The sequence below is a fragment of the Eurosta solidaginis genome, chromosome 1 (genome assembly GCF_040869045.1).
Source record: "Eurosta solidaginis isolate ZX-2024a chromosome 1, ASM4086904v1, whole genome shotgun sequence".
NCBI classification, from domain to species: Eukaryota; Metazoa; Arthropoda; class Insecta; order Diptera; family Tephritidae; genus Eurosta; species Eurosta solidaginis.
In genome coordinates this window covers 310,380,286-310,403,621 of record NC_090319.1, presented here as the reverse complement: position 1 = coordinate 310,403,621, position 23,336 = coordinate 310,380,286, and the positions used below count along the sequence as shown (strand labels likewise).

The 23,336-nt window shown below is 38.2% G+C and overlaps 1 protein-coding gene across 1 annotated transcript in view; it reads left to right on the top strand.

The window, feature by feature from the left end:
• Positions 1–21,741, top strand: part of Cad99C (cadherin-99C) — a 263,834-nt gene extending 242,093 nt beyond the window's left edge. Inside the window, exons 7-11 of the mRNA XM_067761516.1 lie at positions 5,306–8,215; positions 10,138–10,677; positions 10,740–10,858; positions 13,593–14,408; positions 15,113–21,741. Of these exons, the coding sequence (XP_067617617.1) occupies positions 5,306–8,215; positions 10,138–10,677; positions 10,740–10,858; positions 13,593–14,408; positions 15,113–15,248 (4,521 nt within the window). The 3' untranslated portion in view covers positions 15,249–21,741. The remainder of the gene's footprint in view (positions 1–5,305; positions 8,216–10,137; positions 10,678–10,739; positions 10,859–13,592; positions 14,409–15,112) is intronic.
• Positions 21,742–23,336: the final 1,595 nt, after the last annotated feature.

Below are 23,336 nucleotides of genomic sequence, written 5' to 3'. Positions count from 1 at the left end.
ACGTAAGCATTCGTTGAAATTTGAAGCCTCTAGCTCTTAAAATAGGGCAGTAAAAGTTCCTTATCTGAACAATCGGTTGTGGGGGATATATACTATATATACGACCGATCTCATCAATTTTTTCAGGCAACAATACGTGCAATATACGAAAGTATATGGTGAAGTTTGAAGCTTCAATCTGTTAAATTGGGTAAGATATTACAAAAATCCTCTTTTTCTGAAAAATCGGTTGTATGGAGGATATATGCTATAGTGGTCCGATCCGGTCGGTTCCGACAAATGTCTAATCGGACACCCAAATACACCCGCTCACCAAATTTTATCAAGATATCTCGAAAATGGAGGAACTAGTTTGCATACAAACAGACAGACGGACAGACGGACATGGCTAAATCAACTCAGCTCTTCAACCTGATTATTTCGGTATACTCAATGGTGGGTCTATCTATTTTCCTTTAAGGACTTACAATTTTCGGTTTCGTGACGAAATTAATATACCATTTCATTTTCATGAAAGGTATAAAAACAGGTAGGTACTTTGTGTGCGGATGCAAAGTTTCAGGTTTTTTGTGGTCTGCATGTAAAAACTATGACTACGAATCACGTATTTCAACAATATATGACGTAAACGTAACTATTTGATGAAATCTGATAAATTTTGAAGCTTCTAGCCGTAAAAAGGGGGCAAAAATTAGAGTTTATATGGGGTATATAATATATATACCACCGATCTCTATGATTTTTTCAGACAACAATATATGCTATATACGTAAGCATTTGGTGAAATTTGAAGCGTCTAGCTGTTAAAAAGGGGCAGAAATTGCGCACAGTTTCTTATCTGAAAAATCGGTTATATGAGATATGTACTATATATACCACCGATCTCAATGATTTTTTCAGACAACAATATATGCTATACACGTAAGCATTTGGTGAAATTTGAAGCTTCTAGCTGTTAAAATGGGGAAGAAATTGCGCAAAGTTTCTTATCTGACCAATCGGTTGTATGAGATATATACTATATATACAACCGATCTCTATGATTTTTTCAGACAACAATATATGCTATATACGTAAGCAATCGGTGAAATTTGAAGCTTATAGCTGTTAAAATGGGGTAGAAATTGCGAAAAGTTTCTTATCTGAACAATCGGTTGTATGAGATATATAATATATATACAACCGATCTCTATGATTTTTTCAGACAACAATATATGCTATATACGTACGTATTCTGTGAAATTTTAAGCTTCTAGCTGTTAAAATGGGGCTAAAATTTGCGAAAATATATATATATATATATATACTATATATATATACTATATATACCACCATATATATACTATATATACCACCGATCTTTATGATTTTTTCAGACAACAACATGTGCTATATACGCAAGCATTCGTTGAAATTTGAAGCCTCTAGCTCTTAAAATAGGGCAGTAATTACGAAAAGTTCCTTATCTGAACAATCGGTTGTGGGGGATATATACTATATATACGACCGATCTCATCAATTTTTTCAGGCAACAATACGTACAATATACGAAAGTATATGGTGAAGTTTGAAGCTTCAATCTGTTAAATTGGGTAAGATATTACAAAAATCCTCTTTTTCTGAAAAATCGGTTGTATGGAGGATATATGCTATAGTGGTCCGATCCGGTCGGTTCCGACAAATGTCTAATCGGACACCCAAATACACCCACTCACCAAATTTTATCAATATATCTCAAAAAATTGAGGGACTAGTTTGCATACAAACAGACAGACGGACAGACGGACATGGCTAAATCAACTCAGCTCTTCTTCCTGATTATTTCGGTATACTTAATGGTGGGTCTATCTATTTTCCTTTAAGGACTTACAATTTTCGGTTTCGTGACGAAATTAATATACCATTTCATTTTCATGAAAGGTATAAAAATGTACTTAAAACTTGGTGCATGAAAAACTCACCGGGCAAGGGAGGTGGCCGTCCAATAAAGGTGTCCGTTAGGAAAGCTTTCTCTGTATTATTAATCATAAATCAAAAATCGTTAAACCTATCGTAACAAAATTTGGCAGAGAGGTTGCCTTCACTATAGGGAATGCCTTGAAGGAAAATTACCGAAATCGGTTAAGGACCACGCCCACTTTTATATAAGAGATTTTTAAATGGGTCGTGAACGAATAAAATAAGCTATATCTTTGCAAAAAGAGCTTTGTATCAATGGTATTTCATTTCCCAAGCGGGTTTATTACAATAAATAGGAAACATTTTAAATTTAAAAAAATAGGCGTGGCAATTTTCATATGTTTCAGGAGCCATAACTCGAAGAAAAGTTAGTTCAGAATAGAACCATATGTATATGTATTATTGCGCAGCCTTGTAACACTATTAAGCACACAAAACCAACAACAACAGCATTTCAAGAGTACAGCTGTAGTGTTCGGTTTCACCCGAACTTAGACTTCCTTACTTGCTTTGGTCTGGACTTGTCAGTCGCTTTGTATGAGGATTTGTTGGTTCTAGCTGCATTAAAAGCAGATGCCCGCATCGAAAGCACAAATTTGGTGGACAATGGTTTAAAAAAAGATTGATCGGTATTTTCTTCCTCTCCATCAATGTACTTCAGGTACCCTTGTGCCGAAAGTTATTGCTATGTTCAGCCTCGCTGTCAGGCGGGCTTTATTTTTATGTTCCCAGAGCTTATGGCGCAGTGTAATTAAGTGCAAATCTTCATGAAACTACTTTCTTGATCCCTTTTAACTTTTTTTCCGCTGGGTTTCTTTCGTTTAAACCCACATACCTGACACAAAGCGGCAAGGTTAGCGGAGGCTGATCTTAGAACTGCAGAACGTTTTATAGCTATTTTGAGTCATTCATTCACAGCTCCGAGACATTGAGTATAGTGTACAATAGTGGTTGCCTAAAGTTTGTGCCTAACCATTATGTTTGCATCATGAGCTGCTTGAGCTCTCTGCATGTTTTTTCTACAGGAAAAATACTGCAATGTCGTCTGCGTGTCCCAATAAAGTATCATCTTAACTGATAATTTCGGGAAATGACAGAAGTGCTGCTCCCATTTTTCTCTAAAGTATGATACTTGAGAAGTTGGTCTGTTGAATTTAGGTAACATAAAATTTGTTCAAGTAATTAGCCCCTTACTGTTTAACTTGGTCCAGTCCGCGAGTGCTAGGGGCGAAGTCTTCAAAAATTTTGTAATACCGTATGGGTCTAAAAATACATTTTGTTTGGTGCAACCATGTATCCTGAAAGTTCTCCATACGCCGTGGCATGACTGTTAGTCCCAGTTTAAGAACCCTTTACAACATGCCTGTTTGGTAAACTTTCTTCTACGAGCATATTTTGTTAGCAATTACTTACTTACTTCATTAGATGATTTCCGTCTGGCCCTTTGAATAGGGTGGTCCCCCTTTTTTATCAACTTCTATCAACTTCCCATAATAATGCATTCCGTATTCATAATCTTTAGCCTCAAACCTTTTTGCTATCATCAGGTCGCAGGTTGTTTTTGTGATGTATGGGAGTTGGGTCCAAATATGGTTTTGACCAATTCATGTCAAAGTAGAAGTTACTCATTGTCTTACCAGAAACATGTCCTGCAAAGCGAGGATCACCTTCTAGTATGCTCAAAATCTTCAGTGCAAATAAATTTTTCTAACTTCTAAGAAACCAGGTTGTTTTTAGATGTAACCCTCAGGTCACCTCAGAGAATCCAGTTATATTACATTCTTCAAAAGCCCTATGTAGCAACGATGAAGACATATATTTAGCAGTCACTTCCAAATTCATCAGTAAATGCAAACCCTGAATATACTTTGCCCTCGAAGATATTTTTCGAACAGAATTACTTACTTACTCAATTGGAGCTAATGGCCATCTATTGGCATCCTTTACAAAAGTCGCAAGCCGATGGTAACAGAACTTTCCTCCTCGAAGCTTCCACAATCTCATATTCTTAGTTTCTTTATTAAATCTCGGAAATGGGAATCTCTCTATCTCGTTTTTTTATGCTCAGGCAATATCACCAGCCACATCCGTCAGTGAGACGCAAAGCTTATTTATAGCTATCTGCGGATGTCTTCCAGATATATTTGTGGGGATAAAAATAATCGATCATCTGCAAGTAATTTATGAGCTTTTTTGTATCAAGCACTCACTCACGCACGTCTTTTAGGTCGTGTAGAAAAGTTTATGCTTTAGCGCTCACAAAACTAAAGCGCCGTAAGTAGGTCTCAATGTGAACAATGCTGTCCTCGTTACAAGGAGAACAAAATCAACGACTACTCTCTGAGACCTCTTAGTATATATAGTTCGGTTAGAGGGATCTGCTTAAAACTTGAATCTTACGACAACTTTCCTAACGCCGCAGAGTGATTCTACAAAAGGTCTCCCAGACTTTAGTTTTTAAGTTTGAGTTTTGAGTAAGTTTTCACAACGGGGTGGTGAACGCCTTTGCCTTTTATGAGGTTTATTACTTATTACTTACCGAATCTATGATGGAGGCAAGTGGGGAGGGTTTCTGTCAGCAGATTGATCTAAGCCGTAAGTTTTATGTGTCCGATCAGTTGCATCTTTGAAGTGGAAGTCGCCGCTATTAAAGATGCTATGGATGGGATTCTTTATAATGATCCTACATTTGGAGAATTTGTGAGTGTCTTACCTCGCTTGCGATTACACCGAATCTTTTTTGGATTAAGGTCGTCTAATCCCGAACCAGACGAAGATGGCTGTAGCGTAGTCAGAGCTTCGCTGGTTATCTCAGATCTGCAGCTGTATAGACTAGCCTCGAGCACAAACTGAGCGGATATTTTTTACCTCTTGCACGGTAGCGAAATCCTTCTCAACGTCTTAATATATTGGAAAACCAGGAAGGTGCGGCAAAGCGTGGAATATGATAAGGTGGAAGCCTCACTGTCTTACGCCATTACGAGGGGGGGGTATTACTACCTCGAACCACTTATTGGATTTGTCCAGAGGCAAGATTGGTTTTATACGAAACTATATCCCTTCTAAACAAAGATTTTGTAAGTAGTTGTAGCTTACTTTATTGTTATATTGTACGGTATGAGAACTCATCTTCATGTTGCCCAAAGGAGATTTCCCTCTAACCTTTAATAATGTATACTGAATATAGCTTCAAATCTGGTGTTTAGTTTTCAGCTTGTATGTATGTTTATCAAATAGAATCAGATAGGTTCTTGTATAAGGATTTTCGAATCAAATTTTATATTATGTCTTCTTCTAACTTCTCAACTAACATTTAATTTATACCTCAATCTTTTTCTTTTTCCAGGATCGAGCACTCAACGTTCCCGAGCGACTCACTTCGACTACCACACTAACGGTGAATATTGCCGATTCAGACGATCAAGATCCCTCATTCATTTATCGTGGCTGTATATTGCTCGATGGTGCATGCATCAATCCAGAATATACAGCTTCAGTGCCGGCTGGCTCACTGCAAGGCGTTCTCACCGTATTGCCAGAGCGGATACAAGCTATCGACTTGGATACAATCAGTGCACCCATACGTTATTCCTTCGCAAATGGCATGCCAGATAACTATGCTGACTACTTTGAGATCGACGACCAGACGGGTGTGCTGAAACAGATCAAAGCAGTGGACACCGCTACAGCGAGAAAATATGATATTGTAGTGAAAGCTGAAGAAGTTTCGCCGGCCAAACATTTTACCACAGCTAAATTGGCGATTACAGTAAAACCAGTGGACGCGAATCCACCTGTAATATCAGCCAGTAGTATTGTAGGCTATGTCGATGAAAACTCGCCAATTGGTACGCGTATCACAGATGAAAATGGACAACTAGTCACTTTCCGCACAACCGATGCAGATTTGGGCGAGGATGATGTGAAACCCAATTACATTTACGAACTCACTACACCTTCATTCAACGTTACCTCTGACGGTATTTTGATTGTCAATGAAGAGGGCTTGGATCGTGATCCGCCTGCACCTGGACGTTACGTATTTCAAGTCGTGTCACGTGAGCCAAGAAGCAATGCAGCCAGCGCACCGATAAGTTTGACTGTACATTTACGTGATGTTAATGATAACCCACCAAAGTTGGCAATGGTGCCACCAATCAGTATTACAGCGGGTGACGGCCAACGACCAGTAACTAATGTTACAGCCACCGATAATGATGAAGGTCCCAATGCAATCATTTCCTATTCTATCTATCATGTGTCTAATAATGGACTGCAGAAATTTGAAATCGATAAGAAAACTGGCGCAATTGAGACAAGAGGACGCTTGCTGGCTGGCGAGCAATACAGCATAACCGTGCAAGCCACCGATGATGGCGGTCTTTCGTCGCAAGCTTTTGTGGAAGTGTCAGTAACACCAGGGCCAAACACCAAACCGCCCAAGTTCATCAAACCCATTTATGAAGTGCAAGTGAGCGAAGGTGCTGAGATTAACTCGACTGTTACAGTGGTGCACGCGGAAGATCCCGAAAATGATCCAGTCGTATACTCCATTGTGTCTGGTAATGATTTGCGACAATTTTCTGTGGGTGCGGAAAGTGGCACAATTATGGTAATACGTAAGCTTGACCGTGAAAGTCTGACGCGCTATCAGCTAATTGTGCGCGCGGATGATAATGGCGGGCTTTCGAGCAGCGCTACTGTAAATATTAAAGTTACGGATATTAATGATAAGAACCCTGAATTCGATGAGTCAACGCTACCTTATGTCTTTGAAGTGGACGAAGGCAAGAAGGATGCTTTTGTTGGTATCGTTCATGCGACTGATGCGGATGAGGGTATCAATGCAGAGATTACATATTCCATACCGCAGGATATGCCTTTTGCGATAGATGGTAAATCCGGTGAGATTCGCACCGCAACTCCTTTGGACTATGAGCGTCAAAAGGAATATCGCTTTGTAGTTACGGCTAAAGATGGCGCGCCTGATGCACGTCTCGGAACAGCAAGCGTCACAGTGCAAGTGCGCGATTTACCCGATGAAGTGCCGAAGTTCACAGATGCGCGCATCGATGTAAATGTTCCTGAAAACGAGGCGGATTACTTAGTAGCAACCGTAAAAGCTTATGATCCTGATACCGTGCAAGAAATCACATATGTACTACGCAAAGGAGCAACCGGGTTCTTTAAAATTTCACCCCAATCTGGTGAAATACGCACCACAAACGGTTTGGACTATGAGAAGCAGAAGCAGCACGAGCTGATTGTTGGCACGATTGAAAACGATGGCGATAGCGCTGGTGATACGATACGTTTAATTATTGAGGTTATCGATCGTAATGATGTGCGTCCCGTTTTTGCTGTAGTACCCGAACCTGTCACTGTCAACGACGATCAACCGATCGGCACGCGCATAGCAACAATGACGGCTATAGATGGCGATGGCTCATCACCCGGTAATGTGGTGCGCTACGAGATGGTGGGACGTGGTAAAGCGCTAAAGTACTTCCAAGTCGACGCAGACTCAGGCGCAGTACGCTTAAGAGACGAACTACGCAAGGAAGAGGATACCGAATATCAGGTCGACATACGCGCTTATGATATGGGTGAACCACAATTGAGTTCGGTAGCGACGCTGCCGGTATTTGTGCGTCATCTACTCACCGATCCAAATGAAGACAATGCAATGGAGGGACGCATGAATGATGGTGGCATTATGAGTTCTGAGAGTTTGGGGCTAGCATTCAGTGATGATAGTTATACGTCTGGTGTGCCAGAGACTACAGGTATAAATGCAACTATCAAAGTAATACAGGTGATCAATTCGAGAAAATCGCGCGATGGTTCGACAAGTTTCAAATGTGAAATTGTCAACGGCAATGAAATGGACTACTTTAATATAACCACTGAGGATCATGGTTGTGGCGTGAAATTGATTAAGCATTTGGATTATGAGAACACGACAGTTTACTCGCTGAGCATAAAGCTCGTGTCGCATAAATATTTTGTTAATCCTCAGAAGAGTGTTGCTATGGTGAAGATTATTGTGCAGGATGAAAATGATAATGCGCCAGAGTTCATCTTTAATCGTGCTCATGCCCGTAAGGATACTTTCTATGCAATTGTGTCGCCGGATATGAATATTGATACACCCATTTTGCAAGTGCGCGCCACTGATCGTGATTCGGGCAAGTTTGGCATGATACGGTATAAGATTTACGATGAGGAGGATAATACGATACGTAGTGAGCATTTGGTGAGTATTTTATTTTTCTCAGCACTATGGCAGATTGAAAAATATATTCAAAATTTCGTCCAAAACTAACATTATTAGGAATAGTCAGCCTCTCCAAAAAAATAAATTCACAATATTTCGCTAGAACTACTTTTTCATTACGACATTCAAAATATGCTTTCTAGGTGCGACGTCACATAATCAAAGAAGCACAATGCATCGATTTCATTATCTTTCCAAATAACCTATTTCAGTTACTTCACTCTCTCGCCACATTCATGATTTTATAGCGGTGTTCACCAAAATTAAAACTGTGGTAGTGTTGTTAAGAATAAAATCATCGCTGTGGTGGTTTTTGATTAACCAGCAACGAGGCAAGACGTATGCACGCATATTTACTAACATTAAAGTTGTTCAGTGGCTACTAAACGAATGAAAATAACAATATGTTTTCAGTGAGCCCGAAAAATTATATCCCTAGCTCTCTTTCTCTATTGTGATTGGTTCAGAAATTGACATTTGAATTTGAGATTCTGACGCAGATATGCAGACAAAATGTGTCCACTATCAGCAGAATTTTGCTGCATTGATATCGGTAGTACCTTGGTTACTTCCCTTGTTATTCTCTTTGAAAACAATTGAGTATTTGCGCCTGGGTCGTGCCTGAAAGGACGACTGCTTTATTTCGTACCAATCGGTACATCCTCGGGCATGTGCTGATTCTCCATGATTGCGAGTTAGATCTAGACGTTCGGTCACTAATCTTTTGCCCTCAATTGCACAATTGATATTTGTGCAGATTCTCGGTGGGTTTTAAGAAAATCGCAGCAGTAGTCTTATTCTGAACGAGTGAGTTCATTCTGGCATGAGTTGTCGTACAGCCGGTTCATCCGAACGCATTTGGTTCAGTAAGGACCATTAATTACTAGTAACTGGTTTTTTTTATAAGACACTGCCCAAAAACATTTGCCGGATAGGCCGGCCTGGGCGGAATTTTGGATTCACTCGCGCGACACAGCCTCATACAGAATCGCGAGATTTTTAGGCCAAAGGTGGAAAGCAAACACTCACTTTCTGTGAATTGCAAACGGCCTATCCGCGGTGAAAGAACGTCGTACTTGGAACAATATATTTACAATGCAGCTATTGTTTAAGTAATTAACTACCGGCCAGCTTTTCCATCCAAATGTGCTTCGCCTCTCAAGAGTTAGCAGCATCTTAACTTTACTTGTTCTATTGTGGTATTTTTGTTCTCAATCCAACTTAATTTGTCTGGGACTCGTATCATTCTTTGACGTCTTCTTATTGAGCCGTTTCCAAGTTTAAGGCTCAATAAAACTCAACGATGGAACTTTGATAGTGTCCAGTCGAGGTCCTGCCTCTTGCGTATCTAATGTGTCACCGACCCGCCGTTTGATTTCAATCTTGCAAAAACATGAGCTAATAACGATAGAACCAACACTTCGAGTTTTTGGGGTAGAATAAACAGTCTGAGCGTTACTGAGTGTAAGGGCAATAGACTCACACTTTTAGGTTAAGACTCAGAGGCCAATTTTATTGTTGCATCAACTTGACCCCTGTATCCGAATTAGCAAATATGGAAAAGTTGATCTTACTTAGTCTATCAACGAAACAAAATTTTTGTTGAATATCATTTTTTGGTGGGGACAAAATCAATCAATCAATCCAATTACCAGAAATTGTTATCGACTGTTACCTTTTCTAAGCTCACGTAAAATATAGCCTTCTAGAGTATAGTGTGTAAAAATATCGTCTATAGGGAATATGCTATGATGCCTTTTTCTAATTTTGTCCAGCTTTGAGTCACATAAGTACACCCTAATCAATCTGATTTCATTTTAATAAAAGTCAGTTGATAATGTTCGGTATTCTGTTCAAATAAGGAAAATATTAATTTGGCTCTCATTCTTTATCATCCGCAGCCCACCACCTACTTCGTTATGAACGAGGACACTGGTATTTTACGTACGGCCAAACTTTTCCAAGCTGACGCTGATTTCCCGATGATATTCATAGTGGAGGCACGCGACAACGATGGCCAAGAGATGGGTTCCCATCACACGCGTGCGCGCATCGTTATCAATCGCATCACCGACCTCAATCGCATGTCCTTGGCGTTCTCCGATTCAGCGCCAAATGAGCTGCGTAAATATTATAGCGCACTCGAAGAGTTGTTAGAAGAAAAGACGAATGGTCTCATTAGTGGTATCGAACGTTTCAGCAATCGCAAGTTGATCACAAATAATGGCACAATCGTTGAGAATCCAGCCGCAACAGATGTTTGGTTTTATTTGATAGATCCAAAAACGGAAGAAATTCTCAAGCGTAATGATACTGTGGTAAAAGACGCACTGCTGGAACCTGCAGCGCGCGCTGAACTCACCTTTGCAGCATCGGGTGTGGCACATGCAACTGCTGAGGGTATTTATGCGCCCATTGAGATGAGAAGAGAGGTGCAGAAGGTAAGTTATTTGAAGTGTTTTATGTGGGGCGTGGAGTTATATTAATGGAAATTTATTTCTAGGTCAAAGCGGCTATAGCGATCAATGATGACGTTTTCCCATATACGCTGATTGCGATCTCGATTATTATACTCATACTGGGAACAATCGGAATTATTTATATTTGCATTTCGTGGTCAAAGTAAGTATTTGTCTCGCTCACATAACTATAGTTTGGAACTTTACTAAACAGAGGTCGTAACAGTTTTAAGCTATCTTAAAAATTGGTTTTTAATTGTCAATAGTTATTTTTGAGCTTTTTGTATAGTTCTGAAAATAACAGTTATTTTTCTGGTATTTTATTTTGCTCAGAAATTAACATTTATTTTTTATATCGCGAGTTTATTTATTTTATTTATTTTTTTAGTTTTTTATTTAGCTCTGAATATAATAAGTCTTTTTTGAGTTTTTTATTTTGTATGTTATAAAATAACTCCGTCCTCTTGGCAAATACTAGAAGGTTCCTAGGACTTAAACTTCTTGCTGCTTCTAGATCTGACAGCTGTATCACTCCTAATAGCTGGAGTCTTAGCCTGGCAAGCGCAGGGCACGAGCACAGAACGCGCTCCATCGTTTCCTCCTCCAACCCGCACTTGCTACATCTGCTATCACTGAGCAATCCTAATTTAAAGGCATGTGACGCCAGAAGGCAGTGTCGAGTCAGAATACCCTTCATGAGTCTGCAGTCCTCTCTTTTTAATGATAGAAGTAGCTTTTTTTGCCTTAGGTTGTATGACCTACACATAATCTTCGACACTTTACAGCCTCGCGCTCGAATCCACGTCTTTCCCGCTTGGTCGATCATGTACACCTCTCGCCTTCGCTTAATCTCGCCCAGTCTAATTGGGACGTCTACGGAGCAAGCTTCAAAGGATGCGCCCTTTTTAGCTTGTTCATCCGCCTTTTCATTCCCATCTATTCCCATATGCCCTGGGACCCAATATAGATGTATGCTCCTCCCTGTCCCGATTCTCTCCAGAGACTGCTTACACTCTTAACACACATTTAGATGCTGTGCTATGCGAGATTATTGCCTTAATTGCTGCTTGACTGTGAATATAAAAGTTAACACGGTTGCAGCTTAAGCTATTCCCCTCCAGGGTTTCTACTGCTTTGGTTACGGCTACTATTTCCGCTTGGAAAGCGCTACAGTAATCCGGCAGCCTGTAGGATCTGTTCATTTGCGGATCAGCACAGTATGCCGCAGACCCTACTTCTTCTACTACTGTGGAACCATCTATGTACACATGTATCGCCTCGTCCGCCATTTGAGCACCCTCGCGCCAGCCATCCACCTCTATTGTGGTCTTAAGATCTGCTCGAAGCGCAGATAGGGAATCAGGAAGTCTGTTTGTCTTGTGATTAATGACGCTATACTACTATGGCCATATGGTTGGCGGTCAAGCTGCCTCGAGGCACCGAGCATGGTTGCAGTTGTTAACTCTATGTTCTTTGCTACCAGGGCTACAGGTGGAATTGCAGAATTGCATACAGTGTAGCCGTCGCGGTTCGTTTCAGGGCTCCCGTAATGCTAAGCATTGATAGTCCTCATACCCCCTCCAATTTTTTGAAGTAGGTTGTTTTTTGTGTGGTTTTCCACCAAACAAGACCTCCATAGTATAAAATAGGGCTTAAAATCGTTTTAAAAACACAATGAGAAAGAGAGGGCGGTAAGCCGCACGTACACCCCAGCACTATTTTACATGCCTAAAGTGCCGTTGAGGCCTTCTTCACTCTCTCCTGCACGTGGAGCTTCCATGAAAGCTTACTGTCTAGGATGATTCCTAGATATTTTGTGCAAGGTTTCTCCTATTTCGCAAGAAAAATAACAGTTATTTCCTGAGTTTTTTATTTCCTTTTGAAACAGTTATTTTTCGGGTTAATTTCATCGTTCAATAATATTTATTTATTGTAACGAATTTACGAAAATTCCTCTTATTATATCGTGTGCTAACGTTCGAATCACTAAACTGTTGAATAATGCAAAAATGGTCTTTATATGACTACCTGAAAGTACTTCACAATAACACTTATACTTCGCAACTGATAGCTTGCTTAAATCAAACTGATTACTGCTTACTCAGCTTTAACTCCTTTTATACTCTGTGATGTCTGGTTCGCATACTTCTAGGCGATTGTTCTTCTAGAATTTACTACTTTTTTACCAGCTATAAACTACAGATGCACGTTTATAGCTACTCATATGCGCGTGTATATGTAAGTGATACTTGCACAAATGATTATCTACTTTTGTGAGCATCTCAGATATATGCATGTGTATATGTGAGAAATACTCTGCTGATGATTGCATACTTTTGTTAGCATCTCTCCGATGCTAGCATGTACATATGTTTAGACATAATGATTGATTTTTTTATGTACATACAAGTCACTGCTTATTATCGGCTTAGAGATGATAATATCCCTTAGTGTTGCTAATATTCGTCAAAGTATATTTTTAGTTTTTACTTTGTTCTGAAAATAACAGATATTTTTCTAGGTTTACATTTTGCACGAAAAGTAACAGTTATTTTTTTATTTTTTTTTTCGCTCGCAAAATAACAGTAATCTCTTAAGTTTTTTTTTTTTTGCTCTGAAAGTAAAATTTGGTTTTTAAGTTCTTGATTTCACTCTAAAAAATCGGTTGTTATGCATTTTTCTTATTTCGCTCGGAAAATAGTCCTTACTTTTTATGTTTTTATTTCGTTCTTAAAACTACCGTTATTTTTTAAGTTTTTTATATCGCTTTGAAAATAACAGTCATTTTCATTTAATAATTCTATGATAGTTAAGTTTAATTTTCACCAATAACAGTTATTGCAATCCCTGGTACTTAAAATCCAAAGCTAATTACCTATTTTCTTGTCCCCACCCAGGTACAAAAACTTCAAACAACGCATGCGCCAATATGCTGCACCCTCACCCACACGTTACGATCCGGTGATCGTTAATTCACATGCACAAAATTCCGGAGATAATGTCACGAACATGAAGGAATACGAGACACAAGTGCTCGCGATGGCTGTACCGCCTGATGGTGATGATGATTTACAATTGGACTTTAGCGCCAAAAATCACGCCTTCTCACTAGACAATGTAAGTTATATAACGCACAAAGAGAATGGCGGCTCCAGTCCCTCACATTCAGATGCCACAACTGCCACCATAACCACGTTGAGACGCAACAACAATAATAACCTCAATAATAATCTCGGAAATGGGAACAATTCCAACAACACAAACGGCATGAATAAACGTCAAAATACTTTCAATGCGCGCGGCAATGCAAATCCTTTAGCCGCTGCAGCAAATGGTACGCTACCTGGCACACTGACGCTGGGTCGTCTGAAACATCAAAACGGTGGTACACAATATCAAAATGGCGGCTATAAGTTAGATACAGTTAGTCGTAATAATTTAGCAAATTTACAAAATAATAGCTACAGCACAATGGGACGGCGAGGCAATAGTACATTTGGCGGGCCAAATGGTTTGAATGGCAATGGTGCGGGTGGTGGTAATGGTAGTGGAGGCAGTACTGGTGTTGCTAGCGCTGATGGTGGTAGTAGCGCTGGTGAACTAATGACAAATACGCTGGGACGCAATAATCATCAGCACCAGCAGCATCATCATCATCATCAAAATAGTCGCGCGTTTGCGGATGTGCCAATAACGAATCCACTTTTTAAACGGTAAGCTTGAAGTTTTTAAGTACGTAACATGGTGGAACAATACAAGATGGCTACAGGACGACCGACATGCAAACAAACAACTATACTACATCACAAATCACCTAACCCAAGTGTGATTTGTGATACTACATGTATTTTATTTTTGCAATGTGATGGCAAGGCGATGGCGGCCACCGTGGTGTGATGGTAGCGTGCTCCGCCTACCACACCGGATGCCCTGGGTTCAAACCCCGGGCAAAGCAACATCAAAAATTTTAGAAATAAGGTTTTTCAATTAGAAGAAAATTTTTCTAAGCGGGGTCGCCCCTCGGCAGTGTTTGGCAAGCGCTCCGGGTGTATTTCTGCCATGAAAAGCTCTCAGTGAAAACTCATCTGCCTTGCAGATGCCGTTCGGAGTCGGCATAAAATCATGTAGGTCCCGTCCGGCCAATTTGTAGGGAAAATCAAGAGGAGCACGACGCAAATTGGAAGAGAAGCTCGGCCTTAGATCTCTTCGGAGGTTATCGCGCCTTACATTTATTTTATTTTTAATGTGATGGCTCAATGTCAAAATCTTAGTTTGCTGGAAGTTGTCAAATCATTTAAGAAAGTATCAATCAGCTGATTTTTGGCCATCACGACATTGTTTTGCTGTGAAACGCAATAAGGAATAATTTTCTTTACATTTGATCTTATTAGTCGCTTTCTCTCTCTCTCTCTTACAGTTCCAATGGTGATTTGAGTCACATCAGCGTCACTAATGAGAATGTTACATTCGGCAAGCGCGAATATGGTCAGGTGGGCTTCTCATACTTAAACGATTTGGATCGCTCCGAGGTCGAGACTACAACGGAGCTGTAAATAATTTTAAACACATAGATGATACTGGCGTTCTGGGCGCTTAGAATATAACCTATAATGATATGAGACTGTGCTAAGACAACTAAGTAAGCACATAGGCAACGAAATAGAAGCATGACTCCAGTTTTTCCTTCTGTCAAACATATCCATAAATATATGAACATGAAGTTTCAATGATTTCGGACTGCGCTAAAAGCTACTAAGGTAATTGGGAAACTGAAATTTTGGCTGAGGAAAAAAGTCTTAAGATATATATTTTTATAAAGGACAAAGAGTCTTTTTTTCGTTTGCCAATATAAAAAAAGGTTTGACTGTACTCAAGTATGTAGATACTATTTATTTCCAATTAAAAAATGGGATGTCAATGGTTTCAAGCTGCACTAAAATGGCTGGAGAAATACAAATACTTAAAGAAAAGCTTAAAGAAAGCAGAACAAAATGTAAAACATAAGACGTTCATAATCAACCTATCTACAACACTAAGTGAAGCTACACTAATATTAACCCATGAAATGCCAAACTGAATTAGTAATTTAATCAGCAAACCGACATATATATGTAGATACGAAATAATTACCACACGAGAATTTTGAACCAAACCGGACACATTTGGCTTAACGTTTGCCAATACTACAATACTCCCCATTAGGGGAGAAATGAAATGCTAACCAAACAGTTTCTGTTGAATACCCAGAAAGCTGGGCATCCCAACAGACGTCTGATTGATGAGCCTACATCACCCAGGAGCTTAAGGAGTAATCTCCGTAAGCATTACGAGGAAATACGGCACCTGAGAACACAGCCGTATGAAGCTAAAAAGCACAAGCAGGTCCTCAGTGAACTCCACAACAGGCATCGGACCTCTTTGCCACGAATTGCCCGCTGAATCCTGTACTCAAAGAACAATATCCCAAACTAGCAGAGGAGGAGTGCACTCTCCCTAGGGAAACGCGCGTCACTCTAGCTCAACTTCGATCTGTAACAGGTTAAACTCTTACCTATTTAGAATCAACCCCGACATTCAAAACATATGTCCTGCTTGTAATGTGTTCCCACATGACACCAACCATCTTTTTAACCGCATTGTGTAACCAACGCCTCTAACACCCCTCTCATTATGGTCCACCCCTATTGAAACAGCAAGTTTCCTGACTCCCAGAGGACATTGATGAGAATTTATGATCGGTCGCACCTATTGGATGGGGCGAAGCACTGCTACAACAACAATAACTACAATTGTCCATTTCTGCAATTATAAGGATTCCTCTCAGCGGTTGAAAAGTTGAGCTTAAGTGATGAAGTTAAGTGGAAAATCACCTTGTTTTGGCTGTCAAACCGTTCAATCTCACATTGAAGACGGCTCTATTTCAGATTATATTTTTCAAAACCAAACAGCAACTCTTGTATGAGCCGTTCCTTAATCGAATTCTTAAATTGATTGTTCTACAAGCTAAATCTTAAACAGTGGTTTTACCAAAGTTTGCTGATATAGGGTGTTTGCGAAACGGCAAACGAAACACGGTGATATTCCATTCAGCAGTCATTATGCGCAGGTGCCCTTAATGTAATGGTTAGGGGCATTCGTATATGTAGCTTCTCGAATACGTTGATTGAATAGCTCACTTATATTGAACCAACATTTAAGCAGCTTGCTTTGTGAATCCAAACGAAAATCCCCTAGCTCTTTGCGGAAAAAATTAAAAACTAAATAACGTTCTAATGTGTTCGGGTGTTCCAGGCCAACCTTAAAAATGTTCGGGTGTTCCAGGCCAACCTTAAAAAATGACTCATGCATATACCAATTAAAAGCTCACCCGATTTCCAATTTTTGTTTTGCGTGACATTTGGGTATGATGTTTGCATAAAAGTTGTTTGCGTGCGTTACAAGTGCGCAGTGCGTTTTTATTAGGTTGTCACGTTCGTTAATACATAGCAATAATAGCCAACACTGTTTTAAATTTATAATAAATACTTTAGTGCATTTTTCGAATGAAACTTTGTTGTGACTTTGTATAATAATTTGTGGCCATTAAGTTATTTGCTATAGCCTAGATAATATATATGTAAATTAAATAGAGTATACAAATTTTTATAAAACTAAAAAAATAAAACCGATATAATGTATAAGAGATAGTAGTAGAAAAGTTATAGAAAACAGAAAAAACTGAAAAAGACATTTAAAGGTTAAAATAGGAGTAGTAATACCGGATGTGCTAAATATAAGTTGTTGAATAATACAGTGTTTTTTCATAATTATAGCACCAATAAATTTTTACAGTGTTTAATTTCATATATCGAATAAAGTCAAATTTCAAGATAGAATATCGGTAACACTTCAACTAAGCCAAACCAAAATTGGAAGGTTCAATTTAAACCATTTGAACTGGTCGTATTTGAACTGGAGTATATTGTGGCGAATGTTGACATCACTAAGATGCTAGTAAATAATCACAACAACAAAAACGGCAAGCAACCACACTTATGTACAAGGCAACGAAGAATATTCCACACACATAACCAGCAGCTTAAAGCAAAGAAATTTCTTTTCTGGCTAAATTGTTACGCTTTTTGTACGCCGCGCAAGGGTTGTTGTTCCATTCTATAAAACAGGCAACGCCTTTACGGGGTATTTCGTTCTATTGTGAAAATTGTTGCCTGCTCGCAACGCAAAAGCGTTACACTTTTACCTTGTATAAAATGGCGGTGTGGCAGTGCAACTCTGTGAAACTCTCAATTCGCTCTTAATTTCCACATATAGTCTGTTAATATGATTACCCAGATTACGCATTCATGAGTTCAAAATTGCTGCGTTCTGCTCATCTACGTCACAGTTGACTGTTTGAGCGAATGAAAGAAAGAGAGAAAAAAAACAAGAGCTAAAGGAAAATGACGTAAGAATTGCCCATAAAAAAAGAGCTGATCTAATGTTTACATGCGCAAACTTCTTGTGTGATTTGTGATATGAGTGAATATGGTGAGTTGAAATGTTCTTTGTATGCACTATAAATGTTGACAATTTTCTGGAGTAGGAGTAACTCAATTAAGGCTTTACCATTTACTTAGGCAACGATTTATTTCAGAAAAGAAAACGCTATAAGAGACAAAGTTCTCGCTCACACGTACACACACATATAGCAAAATAACCAAGTATGCGATACAACTGTTCCATATTCGTGAAAAGTCTACACCTTAGGAGATATATTCGAACGAAACAACAGAGAGTATAAAAGCACCGCAAGCTGAGGAAGAAGGAATCAGTTTGATTTAAACACGCTATTAGTTGTGAAATGAAGTATAATTCTACTACTCCTAAAGTAGTCTAAATAAAGACCATTTTGTAATACTGAATAACGGAGTTATTTATTCGACAGTTCAGCCATTCGAACATTAGCAGAAGGTGTAAAATTATCGGAAATCCCCAAAATTTGTTACAATATGTTAAACAGAACTAACTATAAATTGAAAAAAAAGAAATCTACGGTAGTCAATTTCCCATAACAAGAACTTGTGATTAGTAATCAATTCCCTTCATCCAAAGCAAATAATCAATTACATTTCAATTCCGCAAAGAAGTATTAAATGTTTGTTTATTCTTTTAAGGCTCGAGTACCAACAACTTTTATTTATAGTTGAAAAAAAGCTACTTTGCCCAAAGAAATTCTTTTAAGGCTCGAGTACCAACAACTTTTATTTATAGTTGAAAAAAAGCTACTTTGCCCAAAGAAATTGGAAATTCGAATCAAAAAAATTGTAAATGTAATTAAAAACGTCAAAACTAATAAGGAACATTGCTTAAAAGAATTACAAAATAATTGAAAAACTCTGAGTGTAAAAATATTTTTGCGATTTAAAGGGTGGTCACACTAATTATATTTACTCTCTCAAGCGAGCACCTCACTAAGTATATTTGAGATAAGTTTTATTAGTAACAGTAAGAAGAGCCAAGTTGGGGAACATATTTCGCTTTCATTTCATCATTTTATCTAATTCGTCCAAAACAACATCTATATCTCCTCGCTCTATATAAGAATAGATAAGGATAAGGTTTAAAGTATTTTCTCCAGGATCAGGTTAATAAAACTGCACGGGAAGAGTCATCTTGTCTTAAAAGTAACATCTCTTAGAAGGTCCTTCATAATCTTTGTAGGTGTACATCGAACTCTAGTTCATACTGTACCAATTTTTGAGAAAATTCCCGATAATTGTACACTTTCTTCTAACGTTCGTATCGCTGAACTGTCGAATAAATAACTCCAACAATTCAGTATTGCAAAATAGTCTTTATTTAAGACTACTTTGGGGGTATTACTTCACAATAACACTTAAACTTCACAACTAATAATGTATTTAAATCAAACGAATTACTAATTCCTCAGCTTGCGCTGATTTTATACTATCGGTTATCTCGTTCGCCAATTCTCCTAAGGTCTAGTCCTTTCACGAACCTGTTCAGAACAGCTGTACCTCATGCTTGGTTTCTAGCCATATGCTGGTATATGTGTGAGTATCAACTTCTGCTCTTAGCTGATGACTGCATGTGTGTACGTGAGATATTATTCGTCGCCTTCAATGTAAGAGTGGCTGCTTGCTGTTTTTGTTGTTGTGATTATTTACTAACAGCATAGTGATGCTTATATTCGCCACAATACATAGCGTCATATAGGCAGCTCTTCTTCGCATATCATGAAAGATTTATCGTTAATAAATTTACCAGGTGTTAGTCCATTTGGAAACCTTCTTTAACTGGTAGAAAAGTCCTATTAGCAATCGCTGTTTCCGAGAAGTGGTACTTTGAGTTGGACAGAGAATTGGGAAGTAAAGTTTCGTTCACTTTTCGATTAAAATCTACAACTTTGTGATAAAATGTGGATATTTTTTCGATAAAATCGATATTTTTTTTACAATAAGTCGATAACAAACCGATAACTTATAACACTTCCATAAAAAATCGATAATTCGTTTATACCCCGTCGATAATATACCTATAACCATATATGTAATAGTCCTATATTCCTAATAGAAAATGCTCGCAATGTGTTTTGAATTCGAAATCAAAATAAGACAGCCTATAAAATTTTTGTGATTGTAGCAGCATAAGTGGGACAAGAAAAAATTTTAATTTAGATACGTTCGATTATTGAATACAAAAACAAAGACGTTTAAACAGCAATATATCGGCACTCTGATGTATGGGAATGTACCTAGCCTTTTGTAGTAATATAGGAGTATTACATATATGCCTATAACAAACCTTTCCTCGCCTTAATATTCTGTCTGATTTCTGTCATATCAACTCTACCACGTACATTTTTCACCGTTAAGGCTCCATTACTGATACTTAGCATAGACTTGACTTGACTTGAGAACTGTCACTTACAGTTCTGTTAAATGAACATTGCATGTTACTGATTACTCAAAACTTGGCAACACTTAACTTGACTTAGAAGTCTGTTGAATTTTGATTTTCTATGTAAGTTCTAAGTGACGTTTACATTTTGAGATGCCATTTCTTTGTTTCCATTTCCTTTTGACAATTTGTCATACAAATTGACATTTATTTAAAAATAAATTTCAACGCTGATTATGATGCCAGATTGTATGCGCCGAGTGGAGTATAATCGTGGCTAAGTTGCCAAGTTTACGCCAAGTCAAGTCAAGTCTATGCTAAGTATCAGTAATGGAGGCTTTAGTCAATAGTGTACTGACTTAACATACGCTTACATTGTAGATTCCCTCACACAGAAAGCAAAGTTGTTTGAACATCAAAAGCTTAGAGCTTAAATTTTTATGGTTTTAGCTATATTTGTTAACGATTTTCTTATTTAAAACTAAGATTAATGTATTTTATTATTTGTTGATATAATTATGAAAAACAACTTAGCCTTAAATACAATCCAATCAGCGTTAATTGATTTCTTGTTACGACTTTGAAAGCAACAAATTAAAATTAATTATAAGAAACGATGAACAAATTTTATACAAATATTTAGGATTTTAATGTTTTATATATGTAGTAAAAAATGAATTGACAATAAATAAATTACTATACATATACTAAATGTAAAACACTACTGTTGAATGTAATTAACTATATTTTTTTAACGTTTGAAAAACTTGTGTTGTAAATTATAAAAAATAAATAAAAAAAATAAAAATATTTGCAAAGTCATTAGTTGTTAAATATAGATATTGCAAATATATGTATATGTAAATATGTAACTGTTAGTAAACGTTAGAGAATAAAAAAAAATTCTATATCGCTTTTTAATTTTAAATAAATGTTAGCCATAAAAACTTAAAACTCAAATTCAACAAAAATGCCCTGTACTTAAACTTCTTTTCGTTTCAAGAATTTAGAGCTTTTATAAAAATACTAGCAATACCCGGCGGGCGTTGCTACGCCAAAGAAAAACATATGAATTAGATTTTATCATTTAAGGAAATTTGTATTTATCTTAATGATAACGAATAAACAATATTTTTGGTGTTTTCATTAGGTGTGTAAATAAGTAAATTTTTTGGTGATCCGACTCGTAAACAGGCGACGTACAATTGGCCATGTGAAAAACACGAATTTCTCAAATCCAAGCCAGCGATAGTTAGTGATTGCCCTTGTGCTTTATTTATGGTTATAGCAAAGGCAAGACGCACCGGGAATTGAAACCGCTTTAATTCGAAAGGTAAATCGTTGGAAATCATCGGTATACGTGGAATCAGCACGTCTTCCCCTTTGAATTTACCGCTGATGATTGTTTCCTCGATCAAATTCGGTGTTAACTTTTTTATTACTACCCTGGTTCCGTTGCAAAGTTTTGGCGCGTTCAAGTTTCGAATAAGTATCACTGGTGATCCAACTTTTAACGTCAAGATGTGCGGTGGCATTCCAAGTGGCTCTAAAGAATTTAGAAATTCACATGGGTAATTAACAGCTTGATCTCTGTCCATGACCGTATCAATGGATTTATACTGAACCGTATCTCCGGGAATTTGATAATTTAATTTGCTAACATCATCGTTTTTTTGAGCTAAAATTGCTCGTTCATGCAGCCAATCTAGGTTTTTGTAATTGACTTGTAAGCTCGGAAATACACTGTCTATGTCGTCTTGAATACTTTGCTGCATTTGTTGGATGAAAATGATATCGCATTTGTTGTGCGATCAATGGGCACTACACCGTTCCCAATAGCCAAAAGTTGCTTGGAAAATATTTGGGCAGACGCCTATTGCATCAAATGCACACGCATATTTGTTGTTAGTGTAATTTTTTGTACATGGTTCCACAGATGCGATGCCTTTAAGCAAGCGTTCAGTTCATCTGCAGGCATTGATTTTGGAATAACTGGTAATGTTTGACGAAAATCACCTGCAAGAAGTATAAGAGCCCCTCCCATCGGCTGGTCCTTTCCACGAAAATCTTTAAGAGTTCGATCAACTGCTTCGAGCGATTTTTATGTGTCATGGTGCACTCGTCCCAAACTATAATTTTGCACGTTTTAAGGACTGTGGCCATACCAGAGTTTTTGCTGATGTTGCATGTAGGTGTTTCGCTCTGGTTCAAATTTAATGGAAGCTTAAGGGATGAATGCGCCGTACGTCCACCATCAAGTAGTGTTGCTGCAATCTCTGATGATGCGACTGCTACTGCAATCTCATTTTGCATTCGAACTGACGCCAATATTAAATTGATGAGGAATGTTTTCCCGTACCTCCTGGAGCATCTTGGAAGAAAATTTCGCCATATCCGTTGGTTACGTGCTCCATGATTTTTTCATAAGCTAATTTTTGGTCAGCAACTAAAAGATTTGTTTGCGTTTGCACAAACTGTGCAAGATGATTCTCGCATCAAGTCCCTGTCTTGTATATCATTTCTATTTCTCATCGGTGCTGGCATACCGAGTTGACACAGAGTTTTGTTGTTAACTGGCATGCATAAGTCTTCTATTAATAGTAAAGCCTCATTGAAAATGTTATCCGAATATTCCTGATTAGGGTCGGTTGCACGTGCTTGCCTTAAAATGTCTTCACTGAGGCTTTCACGATGCATTTCCTACAGTTGTCGAAGATTCGATGGTGTGCATGTGGTTAGAA